At 46.9% G+C, this 13713-nt stretch overlaps 1 protein-coding gene across 4 annotated transcripts in view; it reads left to right on the top strand.

The window, feature by feature from the left end:
• eno1a (enolase 1a, (alpha)) overlaps positions 1-3645 on the top strand; it is a 52749-nt gene extending 49104 nt beyond the window's left edge. For all 4 annotated transcript variants that reach the window (XM_038821497.1, XM_038821494.1, XM_038821496.1 and 1 more), the window contains 3 exons: positions 986-1094; positions 1592-1650; positions 3367-3645. In XM_038821497.1, the coding sequence (XP_038677425.1) occupies positions 986-1094; positions 1592-1650; positions 3367-3436 (238 nt within the window). In that variant the 3' untranslated portion in view covers positions 3437-3645. The remainder of the gene's footprint in view (positions 1-985; positions 1095-1591; positions 1651-3366) is intronic.
• The last annotated feature ends 10068 nt before the right edge of the window (positions 3646-13713 follow it).

Raw genomic sequence — 13713 nt, 5'->3', positions numbered from 1 at the left:
TCTGGACAAAGCAAAGAAACTTAATCCTATCACGCTGCTGCATTTAAAACAACCAACATTCTCTGGATGTGGCCAGCGATGTTAAGGCCACATTAATTACTCTCGCAAATACATGGGAGCCCCACCACCTGGAGGTTCCCCTTCAAGTCACTCACCACCCTGACTGGGAAATATATCGATGTCACTTCACTGTCGCTGGGTCAAAATCCTGAAACACTCTCCTGAATAGCACTGCGGGTGTACCTCCCACGTGGACTGCAGCGGTTCAAGAAGGCTGCTCGGCACCACTTTCTGATGGGCAATAACTACTGGCCTCGCCAGTGACGTCCAAATCCCGCAAATTAATTTTTTTAAAACTCGCCAAGCATTTGCAAGGCCAGGTAGGGGTGGTCTGTCCATTTCATTGAAGGACATCGTTTGGAATTTTACAGCAGTCTGACAATTTCTGGTGTATTTTGTTTCTGGTGCCTGCCCATCAACTTGCCATTTTACATCTTGGTCTGGTGGGATTTGAATGCAGGATTGTTAAACTAATACAATGGCCAATAGGTAACCTTGTCCCTTTTGCACAATGGGTAGCGCAGCTGTCTTGCCGCACCGGGGACCCGGGTTCAATTCCGGCCTTGGGTGATTGTCTGTGGGGGTTAAATTAAGGGGTTATTGAGCGAAGACAGGAAGTGAGCTTTGGGTGAAGTGCTTGTTTAGGGGGTCGGTGCTGACTCAATGTGCCAAATGGCCTCTTTGTGCACTGTTGGCATTCGATGAATGCCTCAATATAACTTTTTTTTTAATTTAAAAGGCACAAGGAGGCCATTCGGCCCATCGAGTTTGCACTGGCCCTTGGAACGAGCACCCTCCTTAAGCCCACGCATCCACCCTATCCCCATAATTCTGAACAGTAAACGTTAAAAGATTGAAGTGGAATCCTTGTGGATCAATTATTTTTTTTTTGTTCCTCTACTAAATCGTTTTATATTTCTGTCAGGTGCAAGATGGCCCAGTCGAATGGGTGGGGTGTAATGGTGAGCCATCGTTCTGGTGAGACTGAAGACACTTTTATTGCTGATCTGGTTGTTGGGCTGTGCACAGGACAGGTGAGAATGGGGAACTGAAGTCACCTACAGATTTTGCAGTGCAAAAGTCAGTGGTAGCAGAGTCTAAAAGCAGTGCTGCCTTTGGGGTAAATCCTCGATGTAATGGATGTTTGGCATTTTCTTTTTTAAAAACCGCCATTTCAGAATGGTTAGCCCTGCTGCCTCAGGGCGGCGAGGTCCCAGGTTCGATCCTGGCCCCGGGTCACTGTCCGTGTGGAGTTTGCACATTCTCCCCGTGTCTGCGTGGGTCTCACCCCCACAACCCAAAGATGTGCAGGGTAGTAGGTGGATTGGCCACGCTAAATTTCCCCTTAATTGGGTACTCTAAAAATTTTTTTTTTAAACATTTGGTGCAGTTATAAATTTTAAGTTTGTAGATTAATTGACACACGTGCTGAGCCTTTTAAAGTCGAGGATTGCGTTGGGATTTTTCGCAATTTGTAGAACTGCATGCAGGAATAGGACTGAAATATTGTGAATATTTAATGTGTTCTCAGATCAAGACTGGGGCTCCCTGCAGATCGGAAAGGCTGGCGAAATACAACCAGTTAATGAGGTAAGCAGTTTTTAACTTTACATAATATGACTCATTCAAGGTCTGTCCCATTATTAAAACATGAATGTGCAGGATTTGACATTGGCAACTTTTTGAGGTTGCAGCACGGTTGCAGGGTAGCATGGTGGTTAGCATAAATGCTTCACAGCTCCAGGGTCCCAGGTTCGATTCCCGGCTGGGTCACTGTCTGTGCGGAGTCTGCACGTCCTCCCCGTGTGTGCGTGGGTTTCCTCCGGGTGCTCCGGTTTCCTCCCACAGTCCAAAGATGTGCGGGTTAGGCGGATTGGCCATGCTAAATTGCCCGTAGTGTCCTAAAAGGTAAGGTTAAAGGGGGGGGGGGTTGTTGGTTTACTGGTATAGGGTGGATACGTGGGTTTGAGTAGGGTGATCATTGCTCGGCACAACATCGAGGGCCGAAGGACCTGTTCTGTACTGTACTGTTCTATGATCTATGTTCTATTTTTAAATCTTCTGGGGAGGAAGTGGGTGATGCCACTTTGGCCATCTGTTTCCACACTTTTTGGTCGATTACATTTCCCCCCCCCCACCCCCCACAAGTGCTCCAGGAAGCAAGAATGGAATAATACTGACAGTGGGGCTTTTGACTAGAGGCTACCACTATCTTTTCACCTAGAGTGTTCTCTGATCCCAACCCCCGGGAGCTTTGAATGTATTCTAGTTATTAAAATCAAGAATAGACGGTCTGGTGGTGCCGTGGGTAGTGTCCCTTCCTCAGAAGGTCCAATCCCACCCCAGGACTTGAAGGCCAAAGAAAATACGTTCATAATGTGGTCAAACAGGTTGAGTGCATCAACCTGCAAATCCTTCCAACTCCCCAGTGGCTGGAAGTAAGAGCAGGAGAGACTCCTCCTGGTCAGCCACGCTTAATGAGGCGAGGCGCCCCTCGCGTTATAAGCCCCTGGCGACAGACTAGTGACCTGTTCCAGAAATTAACAGCTACGGAAACAGAAGTCCGTCTTGGTGCATCACTAGGTGCGGGAAGAGAATTGGAATGGAAAATCAAGAATGGTGATGGCTTGGGTGAAGTGTGAGCAGTGTGTGTGTGAGTAGATGGCACTGATGTAGTGGCGAAGATGTTGCTACTTGTGAAAGGATTGAGAACGAGGGCACAGGTTCAAAGTAATTGGTCAAAGGAGCAAAAGCAACGAGGAAAATCTTTTTCCTGCAAACCAGTAGTCGAGGTCTGGAATGCACAGCCGGAGTGTGGCAGAGGCAGGTTGAATTGAAGCATTCAAAAGGGAAGTAGACTGTTATCTGAAAAGGAAGAACGTGCAGCGTTATGGGGAGAAGGTGGGCGACTGGCACTTAAATAAATTGCTCATTTAGAGAGCTGATGTAGATAAGATGGACTGTAACAATTCTGTGATATTGTGATATCAGGACTTCTTGTATAGTCCTTTGCTTTTAACTCGGGAGGGCATTTAACTCGGGGGCTGGTTTAGCTCACAAGGCTAAATCGCTGGCTTTTAAAGCAGGCCAGCAGCACGGTTCGATTCCCGTACCAGCCTCCCCGGACAGGCGCCGGAATGTGGCGACTAGGGGCTTTTCACAGTAACTTCATTGAAGCCTACTCGTGACAATAAGCGATTTTCATTTAATTTCAATTGTGCTACAGTATCATGACCAGAACAACGATAGACGACCAGTGCCTTTGGTATACCGTCCACATCTCACTTTTAAAACTTCTTTCAACAGAATTGAAGAGGAGCTCGGGCAGATGGCTTGTTTTGCTGGCAGAAATTTCCAGAATCCTCTTGCCAAATAAACCAGGCAACATGTTTCCTGTCAACAAATCAGTGTTTAGAGCAGCTTTTATTTTGTTCCTCCTGTACCAGCAAAATTGACATTTTGTTTTTGTACTGTCATTGTTGCACAATGACTGTTCTAGTGGAGGAAAGGGAAATGTGTCAAGTTTTTTTTGATGTGTGTTCCTTTCCCTCAACAAAAAAAAAATAAATGCAAGGCTTAAACCATCATGTGTATTTGTTGTGCTTTACCCGAAATGTTTACAGAATCTTAAGACTTAAGTGTCTCTTGAGGTATGTTTGAATATTACTGAATTAAGCTGTCCTTATGATATTTTAATTATTAGGATAGGAATCTCCATTAGCTGTCACAATACTTTGCTAATTAAACTTCAATGAATGAATGATCTCCATTGTAGATGGGCCAGTTGGGACAAGGTAGGGAAGCAAAGATTGCCCATGAACTTGGTTGAGTCAGCTGATCCCAAAGCAGACACCAACCTGGACTTCCCGATTCTCACCTTACCGTGGCTGGATTTTCAGTCTCTCTCTCTTCCTTCCCCTTTGGGTGCCTGGAGGTGGCCTCCTGGAAGCTGAGCAGGATGCCAGCAAACCCTTCTCCAGCCCCAATCCAGGTGGCATCCTATGCAAATGACAATGAAGTGATTGTTTCCCTTGAGGGGAGAAAGAGAGTGAGGGAAACGCACTTGTTGAAAATAGTGCCATTGGATCTTCTACAACCACAAGAGAGCATACACAGCCTCATCATCTTTTACAATGTAAAATGCGGTACCTGTGACATTATACAAATGTACAGCATGTGAAGAGTTTTGTTAAGCCTTGCCGCTAGAGGGAGCTAAGGAACAGTACTATAAATTGCACTGACCCTTTAGCTAAGGGGAGGAGATTAGACTGGAGCTGACCAATATTAGATTCATAGTGTAATGCAAAGTTAGTTAAGATATAATAGTAAAAATTAGTAGTTAAAAGATAGTGTTAGAAAGTGTTGTTTAATTCTTACATGTATGTTTGCTACTCAGAATGAGTGTTGAATTCCAATTTAGTAGTGTTAATAAAATGAGTTTAGTTCTTCAAAAGAGCTTTTGTGTATCTTTGTGATCACTAGCCTTCCATCCTGGAAACCCCTCACCAAGATCATCACAGCACCCTCTCAGTATTGTACTCCAGCATTGCGTAGATTTTATGTTCTGCTGTGAGTGTCAATACAGTTCTGACTGTAAGGCGAGGGTCCTTCCACCTGAGCTACGGTGTGAAGAAATCCAAAGGTTTACTGAAGAGAAGCTAAGAACCATTGAATAAGGAAAAGCCATTGGGCTTGTCGAATCCTCTACCACTGGAGACCGAGTACAATATACTGCTGGAACTACTGTCGAAATTTAATCTTCCCTTCTGATGCCCAAAGATGAGCAAAATATTTATCCACCCTTATCTGCGCGATTCAACCAAGTCACCCGCCTACCAGGCATTGCTTCCCATTCTTATCCCACATGATATTCAATGGAACAATTGACTGTCAATTACTTTCTATACACCAACCCGAGCAGATATTCCTTCCTGAAGTTCAGATTGCAATGATCTTGTTGGAACATTTCACAGTGCACAAATCTTACTTAACTTTTGTAGATGTGGCCACAGGAAGCTGTATACAAAATCATTTCAATATTCTCAGCAGCAGTGAGGAAATTAATATTTATTAGTTTCACAAGTAGGCTTGCATTAACACCGCAACAAAGTTACTGTGAAAAGCCCCTAGTCTCCACAGTCCGGCGCCTGCTCGGGTACACGGGGGGGGGGGGGAGAAATCAGAATGTCCAAGTCACCTAACAAGCCCGTCTCTCGGGACTTGTGGGAGGAAACCGGAGCACCCAGAGGAAACCCACGCAGACACAGGGAGAACGTGCAGACTCCGCACAATGGCCCAGCCGGGAATCGAGCCTCGGACCCTGACACTGTGAAGCAACAGTGCTAACTTCTGTGCTACCAAGAGGACACATTCTTGTGCTTGAGAAGCTCTTGTACTAATTTTTTTAAATATAAATTTAGAATACCCAATTCATTTTTTCCAATTAAGGGGCAATTTAGCGTGGCCAATCCACCTACCCTGCACATCTTTGGGTTGTGGGGGCGAAACCCACACAAACACGGGGAGAATGTGCAAACCACACAGACAGTGACCCAGAGCCGAGATCGAACCTGGGACCTCGGCGCTGTGAGGCTGCAGTGCTAACCCACTGCGCCACCGTGCTGCCGAGTACTAATGACACCATTTTTAGTATCTTGCACCAAGGAAGGAATTAATAAGTTTGCCGTTACGGTTGGTGCTTGCTGCTGAATTTGGGGACAGTGAAGCATATAATTTTAGATTGATAATTTATTATCAATAAATTGGAGTTTGCTTGGCTCGCCTGTGAGTTCGAATACCAGCACGTTATTGTTTTAATTGCTGCACCCGTATCTGAACTGTCTCCAAATCTCATTTGTCTATCTCCCTCTGCTTGCTGACCTTCACTGGCTCCCTATCCAACAATACCTCCATTTAAAAAAAAAAAAAAAAATGATTCTCCTTGTATTCAAATCCCTCTATGGCCTCCATCCTCCTAGTCTCTGAGACCTCCTAGGGCAGCACAGTGGGGAAGTGTGTTCAACAGTTGCCCCGGGTCACTGTCCATGTGGAGATTGCGCATTCTCCCTGTGTCTGCGTGGGTCTCATCCCCACAACCCAAAGATTTTTTAAAAATAAAATTAGAGTACCCAATTATTTTTTCCAATTAAGGGGCAATTTAGCATAGCCAATCCACCTCCCCTGCACATCTTTGGGTTGTGGGGGTGAAACCCACGCAGACACGGGGAGAATGTGCAATCTCCACACAGACAGTGACCCAGGGCCAGGATTCGAACCTGGGTCCTCAGTGCCGTAGGCAGCAATGCTAACCACTGCCACCGTGCTGCCCCCTCAACCAAAGGTGTACAGGTTAGGTGGAGTGGCCACGCTTAATTGCCCCTTAATTGGGGGAAAAAAATTGTGTACTCTAAATTATTATTTTTTTTAAAAAGTCTCCGTGAGGCCTCCTACTCTGGTTCAAGCTGTTGTAATCTCTGTTCCTCCAATACTGGCCTCTTCCATACCCCTGATATTAATTGTTCCACCACTAGCAGGTCCATGCCTCAGTTGCCTAGACACTCAGCTCTGGAATTCCCTACATGGACCTCTCTGTCCCCTCTTTTAAGATAATACTTTTCAAAGCTATTTTTTAAAATATAAATTCCGTGTACCCGATTCATTTTTTTTTCCAATCAAGGGGCAATTTAGCGTTTTCAATCCACCTACCATGCACATCTTGAGTTGTGGGGGCAAAAACCACACAAACGGGGAGAATGTGCAAACTCCACACGGACAATGACCTGGGTCCTCTGTGCCATGAAGCGGCAGGGCTAACCCACTGTGCCACCGTGCTGCCCCTTTTCAAAACTATTAATCAGACAGTCCTAATTTTAGTGTACCCAATTCATTTTTTCCAATTAAAGGGCAATTTAGCGTGGCCAATCCACCTACTCTGCACATCTTTGGGTTGTGGGGGTGAGACCCACACGGACACAGGGAGAATGTGCAAACTCCACACGGACAGTGACCCAGAGCCGGGATCGAACCCGGGACCCCAGCTCTGTGAGGCAGTAGTGCTAACCACTGCGCCACTGTGCTGCCCTTGACTTAATTATATTGACCTCCAAACCTTTTTGACTCCTTGGCCTTCATGGGGGTAAGTTGACTTCTAAAAAATTTTTGTAAACATTTTTTCCAGATGCTGATATGAATAAAGCTTTCTTTAGCTTTCAATTTCTTAGTTTTCATCATCTTGATTAATAAGGGGATCGGGGGTTATGGGGATGAGAAACATCGATGGGCTGAATGGCCTAATTCTGTTCCTATGTCTATTGGTTTTACCACTAAAATACTGCGAGCAGCAACTCTAAAAAAAAATGCAAAGCAAACTTCTAATCTATGCAAAAGCAAATGACTGTGAATGCTGGAAATATTCAGCAGGTCTGGCAGCATCTGTGCAGATGGGAGCCTGAAACGTTAAAACGGTTTCTCCAGACGCAGATGCTGCCGACTACTGAGTGTTTCCAACATTTGTTTTTGTTATGAAGATAAGTGATTGGCAGGAGTACTTGTAGCCCCCTGATTCCCGTTGCATGCCCTACTAGTCCGCACATGCATTTTTCTCCCAGCTGTTAATGTGGACAGAGATTATAAAACTGTGTCCATAACATTTGCACTGACAACTTCTACTTTGATTAACATCCACTGTTTGTGATGTGCTGACCAAAATTCAATAACCATTCTAAAAGCACATAAGAACCACCCCTAGTTATGGAGCCTTTCGTCTGGGGAAACTATCTCAACACATCTCGCCTGTCAAACCTTCCAAACCTTTAATATATTCCAATGAGACCACATCATTCTTGTAAACTGCAAAGAATATTACATAGGATTATGTAGCTTGACATTAGGATATACGACATACAAACACTCCAGCCCAAGCCAGTGTTGATACTCCCCACATCCTTCTCCCATCTTTAATAATCTAAATCTATCCTCCTCACCCCTGTGGTGATATGCATCACTGTAGATACACGAGGGGTTAATGTAAGTACACATAGACTAGCTAGACACTCGAAGGAACACCAGAGACATGACACACAGACACTCAAACAATAGGTCAGTAAGATAGGACACGACCAATGGGCATTCACGATACACACAGAGGTGACACAACCACAGGGGGGCATTACACCAACCCATATATAAAGGACACAGCACACGTGATCTGCCTCTTTCCAGTGGAGACGGTCAGTGAGTACAGACACAGGGTTGATTCAACATCACACCCACCATGTGGATTGTAGCAGACTGGTTCGTCAGTCTGAGTAGCTATAGAAGGATTAACAGTAGTGGCGAACCCGAGTAGGAGAATTATAAATAGTTCAATAAACGTGTTGAAGTTATCTCCACGTCTGAACCTTCCTTTGTCAGAGTGCACATCAAGGAAGCCGCTTATGCTACGCCAAGAGCATAACAAGACAAACCCCTATTCCCTTCTCCCTCAAATGCTTGTCTAATTTCTCTTGAAATGCATCTACTCGCTTCAACCACTCCCTGAAATAGCAGTTTCCACGTTCTCACTCCTCTTGGGCGTTGGCGGAGAAACCACTTTACCCAATTGGAGTTCTCTGATGGTGTTCCTTCTCCACAAGAGCAGACCGTCTCTCTCAGTTCACTTTTTTATCGAAACCTTTCATTGTTTTAAAGAACTCGATTAGTTCTCTCTCTCCCCTCCCCCCACCACCCCCGCAAAAGAGAAGAGAAGCCAGCCTGTCAGTCCTTTCCTGACATGTATAGCTGCACCTTTCTGGAATCATCCTTGTAAATCTTCTCTTGCACCCTCTCCAGTACCGAAGTATCCTTTCTATAATGCGGCAAACAGAGCTGAAAGCCGTACTTGAGCTCAATGCGAATCTTGCATAACTTGCCTATTTTTCAATTCTTTCCTTCTAAAGGTAAAGTCGAAGCTTGAGTTGTTTTATTTAATGTCCTAGTGACCTGTGCTGTGCCTTTTGATGCTTGGTGTATTTGTAATCGGACTTCCCCTTATTCCTCTACCCCACCTACACTTGCACCTTCCATGCACCTATTCTTCCCACCAAAATACACCACTTCATATTTATCGGTGTTGAACTTATTGTGTCATTTAGGGTCCATTCTACTCTTTCCCCTCCTGGGACAACCCCTTCATCCATGGAAACAAAATATTGGTCCCTTGTCGTATCCCCAAAAGACAAGTTACGTCCTTCACTGCATAAGATGACCAAAGAGTGATCACAAACCCCTTCCTATCCATGAAATGAAAGGAAGTGATAATCGCTTATTGTCACAAGTAGGCTTCAATGAAGTTACTGCTAAAAGCCCCTAGTCGCCACATTCCGGCGCCTGTTCGGGGAGGCCGGTACGGGAATTGAACCCGCGCTGCTGCCTTGTTCTGCATTACAAGCCAGCTGTTTAGCCCTGTGTGCTAAAACTGCCTTTTTTTTAATGCCAGCAAACGCATTTGCTATTTGAAAACTTAAGCAAACATTAGCAAATATGTATATGCAAGTGTGAAAAGGTGCACTTCATTATTCATTTATTCCAGGTACAAAGGTATTAGGTGATCTGTTCCCTCCAGTGGCTGCCAGCAGTACTGCAATACTTGAAAGAGCTGAACAAGCTGACTAATGATTTATAATTATTGGGATCAATGGTTCATTTTAATGCAAAACTACAAAGAGTACTGTATTAGAAAAGGACAAATTATATATTATCTGATTACACTGATGAAATGGCATAAAATTGGAAGAGTACCAGAGGTATTGTAAGTTGAACTGCAGAGTCCAGAAGGCTGGAATGCACCTAATAAGAAGGCAAGATGTTGTTCCTCCAGTTTGCATTGGGGTTCGCTGGAGCACTGCAGCAGCCAAAGGACAAACATGTCAGCATGATGGTGAATTGAAATGACCAGCAACAGGAAGGTTGTGGTCATGCCTGTGGACTGAGCCAAGGTGTTCCACAAAGCGGTCACCCAGTCTGATAGAGAGACTATCGCGCTGGGAGCAGCAAACACACTGGACCAGTTTGAAGATGCTTCACTTGGAGTGTTTGGGACCTTGAACGATGAGGAGGTGAAGAGGCTGGTGTTGTACCTGCTGTGATTGCATGGGAAGGGGATGATGGGTTGTGAGTGATGGAGTAGTGGACCAGGGTATCGCAGAGGGAGCAGTCCCAGTGGAATGCATTTAAAAAAATATTTTCCATTTAAGGGGCAATTTAGCATGGCCAGTCACCTACCCTGCACATCTTTGGGTTGTGGGGGTGAGACCCACACAAACACAGGGAGAATGTGCAAACTCCACACAGACTGTGGCCCCGAGCCGGGATCGAACCCGGGTCCTCTGCGCGTAGGCAGTAGTGCTAACCATTGCGCCAGCGTGCCACCCGGTGGGTTGCAACACTTGTCCATCTTCCACCATTTGTAATTGCCTCGATGTTGCCATAATATCAACTCGTGTATATCATAAGATGCAGACAGGCAGTGATTGACACACAGGATAACCAATGAACACACACGACACAGAACAACCAATCACCAGACAGGACATCACCACTATAAAGCCCACAGAGCTATAAAGCCCACAGCCCGCAGGGGCTGTTTAGCACAGGGCTAAATCGCTGGCTTTGAAAGCAGACCAAGGCAGGCCAGCAGCACGGTTCGATTCCCGTAACAGCCTCCCCGAACAGGTGCCTGAATGTGGCGACTAGGGGCTTTTCACAGTAACTTCATTTGAAGCCTACTCGTGACAATAAGCAATTTTCATTTCATTTCAAGACTCTCTCTCTCTCGCAGGACACAGCTACTGAGATAGAGTGCACAAGCCAGTGAACATCATCACCATGTGGTAGAGAGCTAGTCTGGTCAAGCCAGTAGGAGGTTATCGGTTAGGTTAATAGAGTGTCAACCCACAGCAGATTATGTAGAGCAATCAGCAAGTTCAATAAAGTGTTGGACCATCTCCTGTGTCAGAAGCCTGTTTCTAGTTTCACTGCATCCAGTTGCAGTCGATGTTAGACCAACTGAGATAACACATCATGGTACCAGGGTGCTATTAATTCTAACGAATCTACCTCTAGTGAATCTGCAATGACCAGCACGCAGCCATCCAGCGGCATGGAAAATATCCAACCTCCTCCGGATCTCAGGCAACCTCGGCGCCAACTGGAAAGTCTTCAAACAGAAGTTCCACCTGTATATCGAGGCCTCCGACCTCGAGGCAGAATCGGATGCCACAAAGATCGCACTGTTCCTGTCGACTGCAGGGATCACGCCATCCACATCTATAACTCGCTCACGTTTGCCGATGGTGAAGACAAGGCGAAGTTCAAGACGGTTCTGCTGAAATTCGACAACCACTGCGACATTGAGGTGAATGAGAGCTTTGAACGGTACATCTTCCAACAGAGGCTTCAGGATAAGGATGAATCTTTTCAGCCCTTCTTGACCCATCTCCGCATCCTAGCACAGTCATATAATTATGACTCAACAGCTGATTCCATGATCCGGGATCAGATCGTTTTCGGGGTCCAGTCCGACTCCCTGCGGGAGCAGCTCCTCGAAATCAAACAGTTGACCCTCTCCGTCGCCGTCGAAATGTGCGTTGTCCATGAGCATGCCAGGAATTGTCACTCCCGCATCAGGGCGGCAGAAAATGCAAAACTGGCCTCCCATGAGGCAGAAAGGGTGCAGGCCATCGCAAAAATGGAAGGCCTGAGCATCGAGGAGAGTGGCCGTTTTGCGCATTTTTCCCGGGTCCCTACGCATGTGCGCCACGACCAGGTGGACGATGAGGCCGAAGACCATAATGCTCATGTGCGAACGTCGGCCGACCGCACTGCGCATGCGCGATGGCGCACAGAACACGCTGATGTCAGCGTCATGACGTGTCCAAATTGTGGCTCCGCCCATTTAAAGCGACAATGTCCAGCCAAAGGAAGGCGATGCCGACAGTGGGGAAAGCCTGGGCATTACGCGGCCTTATGCAGGTCCGCTCCACCGACCAACAGCCAGCGATCCCAGTTGCAGCGCAGACGTGTCCGCTGCGTACAGCAAGGCATGCAGGATTCGGATCCCGACAGTCCAACGGACCCCGATGCTGACTGCCTCAAGTTTCCATATCGGGTGGGCATCATCACCACGCACGAGCTGGCCTCCACCGCGCCTGCAAACCGCCTTTCAATCCTCACTGTGGATCCTGACAATGAGTGGTGTGCTGTCATCACGGTCAACCAGTCTCGCATTCGATTTAAGTTGGACACTGGCGCGTCTGCAAACCTCATATCACAGTCGGACCTTGACAGCATCCGAGACAAACCTAGCATTCTTCCACCAGCCTGCCAGCTCCTTGACTACAATGGCAATGCCATAGCTGCCAGTGGATCGTGTCAGCTAGGTGTATCTCACAAGGCAATCAAAGTGACGTTACGATGCAAGATCGTCCGGCCTGACAAGGCATCCCTGCTCGGTGCTCGCGCATGCAAACTCCTAAATCTGGTCCAGCGCGTCCATGCCATGTCCTCGACACCGGCGACTGCCTCGCCCAATGTAAATCTCCAGGCTGAGATAGACGACATTCTCACGCAATACCACAACGTGTTTGATGGGATGGGCACGCTCCCATATCGCTACAAGATATTGCTCAAACCGAATGCCATCCCAGTCATCCATGCACCGCGCTGGGTGCCGGCTCCTCTCAAGGATCATCTGAAAATGCAGCTACGAGATCTCCAAGCCAGGGCATCATCTCAAAGGTCACGGAACCAACAGACTGGGTCAGCCCCATGGTCTGCGTCAAGAAACCCTCTGGTGAACTCCACATTTGCCTTGATCCCAAAGACCTGATTCGCAACATCATGCGCAATCACTGCCCGATCCTAAAGTGTGAAGAGTTAACCTGTGAGGTGGCTCATGCCAAATTCTTTACCAAGCTGGACGCCTCCCGTGGGTTCTGGCAGATACAGCTGGACGAGTCCAGTCGGAAGCTGTGCACGTTTAACACTCCGTTCGGCAGGTATTGCTACAACCGCATGCCTTTTGGTATCATAGCAGCTTCCGAAGTATTTTATCGCGTAATGGAGAAAATGATGGAGGGCATCGAGGGGGTGCGAGTCTATGTGGACGAAGTGATCATCTGGTCCACGACGCCCGAGAATCACATCGCTCGCCTCAAACAAGTTTTCCAGAGGATACATGAAAACGGCCTCCAGCTCAACAGGGCCAAAAGCTCATTTGGTAGGTCAGCTATCAAGTTTCTGGATGACCACATTTCACAGCAGGTGTGCAGCCTGGCGCTGACAAGGTGCTGGCAATCAATGCCATGAAGAACCCAGAGGCCAAAAAGGTGGCCCTCCTTTTCCTCGGGATGGTGAATTTTCTCGGGAAATTCATTCCCAACATGGCATCCCACACCACAGCCCCCCGGCATCTCGTAAAAAAGTCGACAGTGTTCCAGTGGCTTCCCGCACATCATGCGGAGTGGGTTGATCTGAAGGCGAAGCTCACCACAGCCCCAGTACTGGCATTCTTTCACCTAACCAAGGATACCAAGATATCCACAGACGCAAGCCAGGACGGCATTGGGGCAGTGCTCCTCCAGCGAGAAGACTCCTCGTCCTGGGCTCCTGTGGCAT

The sequence above is a fragment of the Scyliorhinus canicula genome, chromosome 16 (genome assembly GCF_902713615.1).
Source record: "Scyliorhinus canicula chromosome 16, sScyCan1.1, whole genome shotgun sequence".
NCBI lineage: Eukaryota > Metazoa > Chordata > Chondrichthyes > Carcharhiniformes > Scyliorhinidae > Scyliorhinus > Scyliorhinus canicula.
The sequence above is the reverse complement of the archived record's forward strand: the minus strand, read 5'-3'. Positions and strand labels throughout refer to the sequence as shown.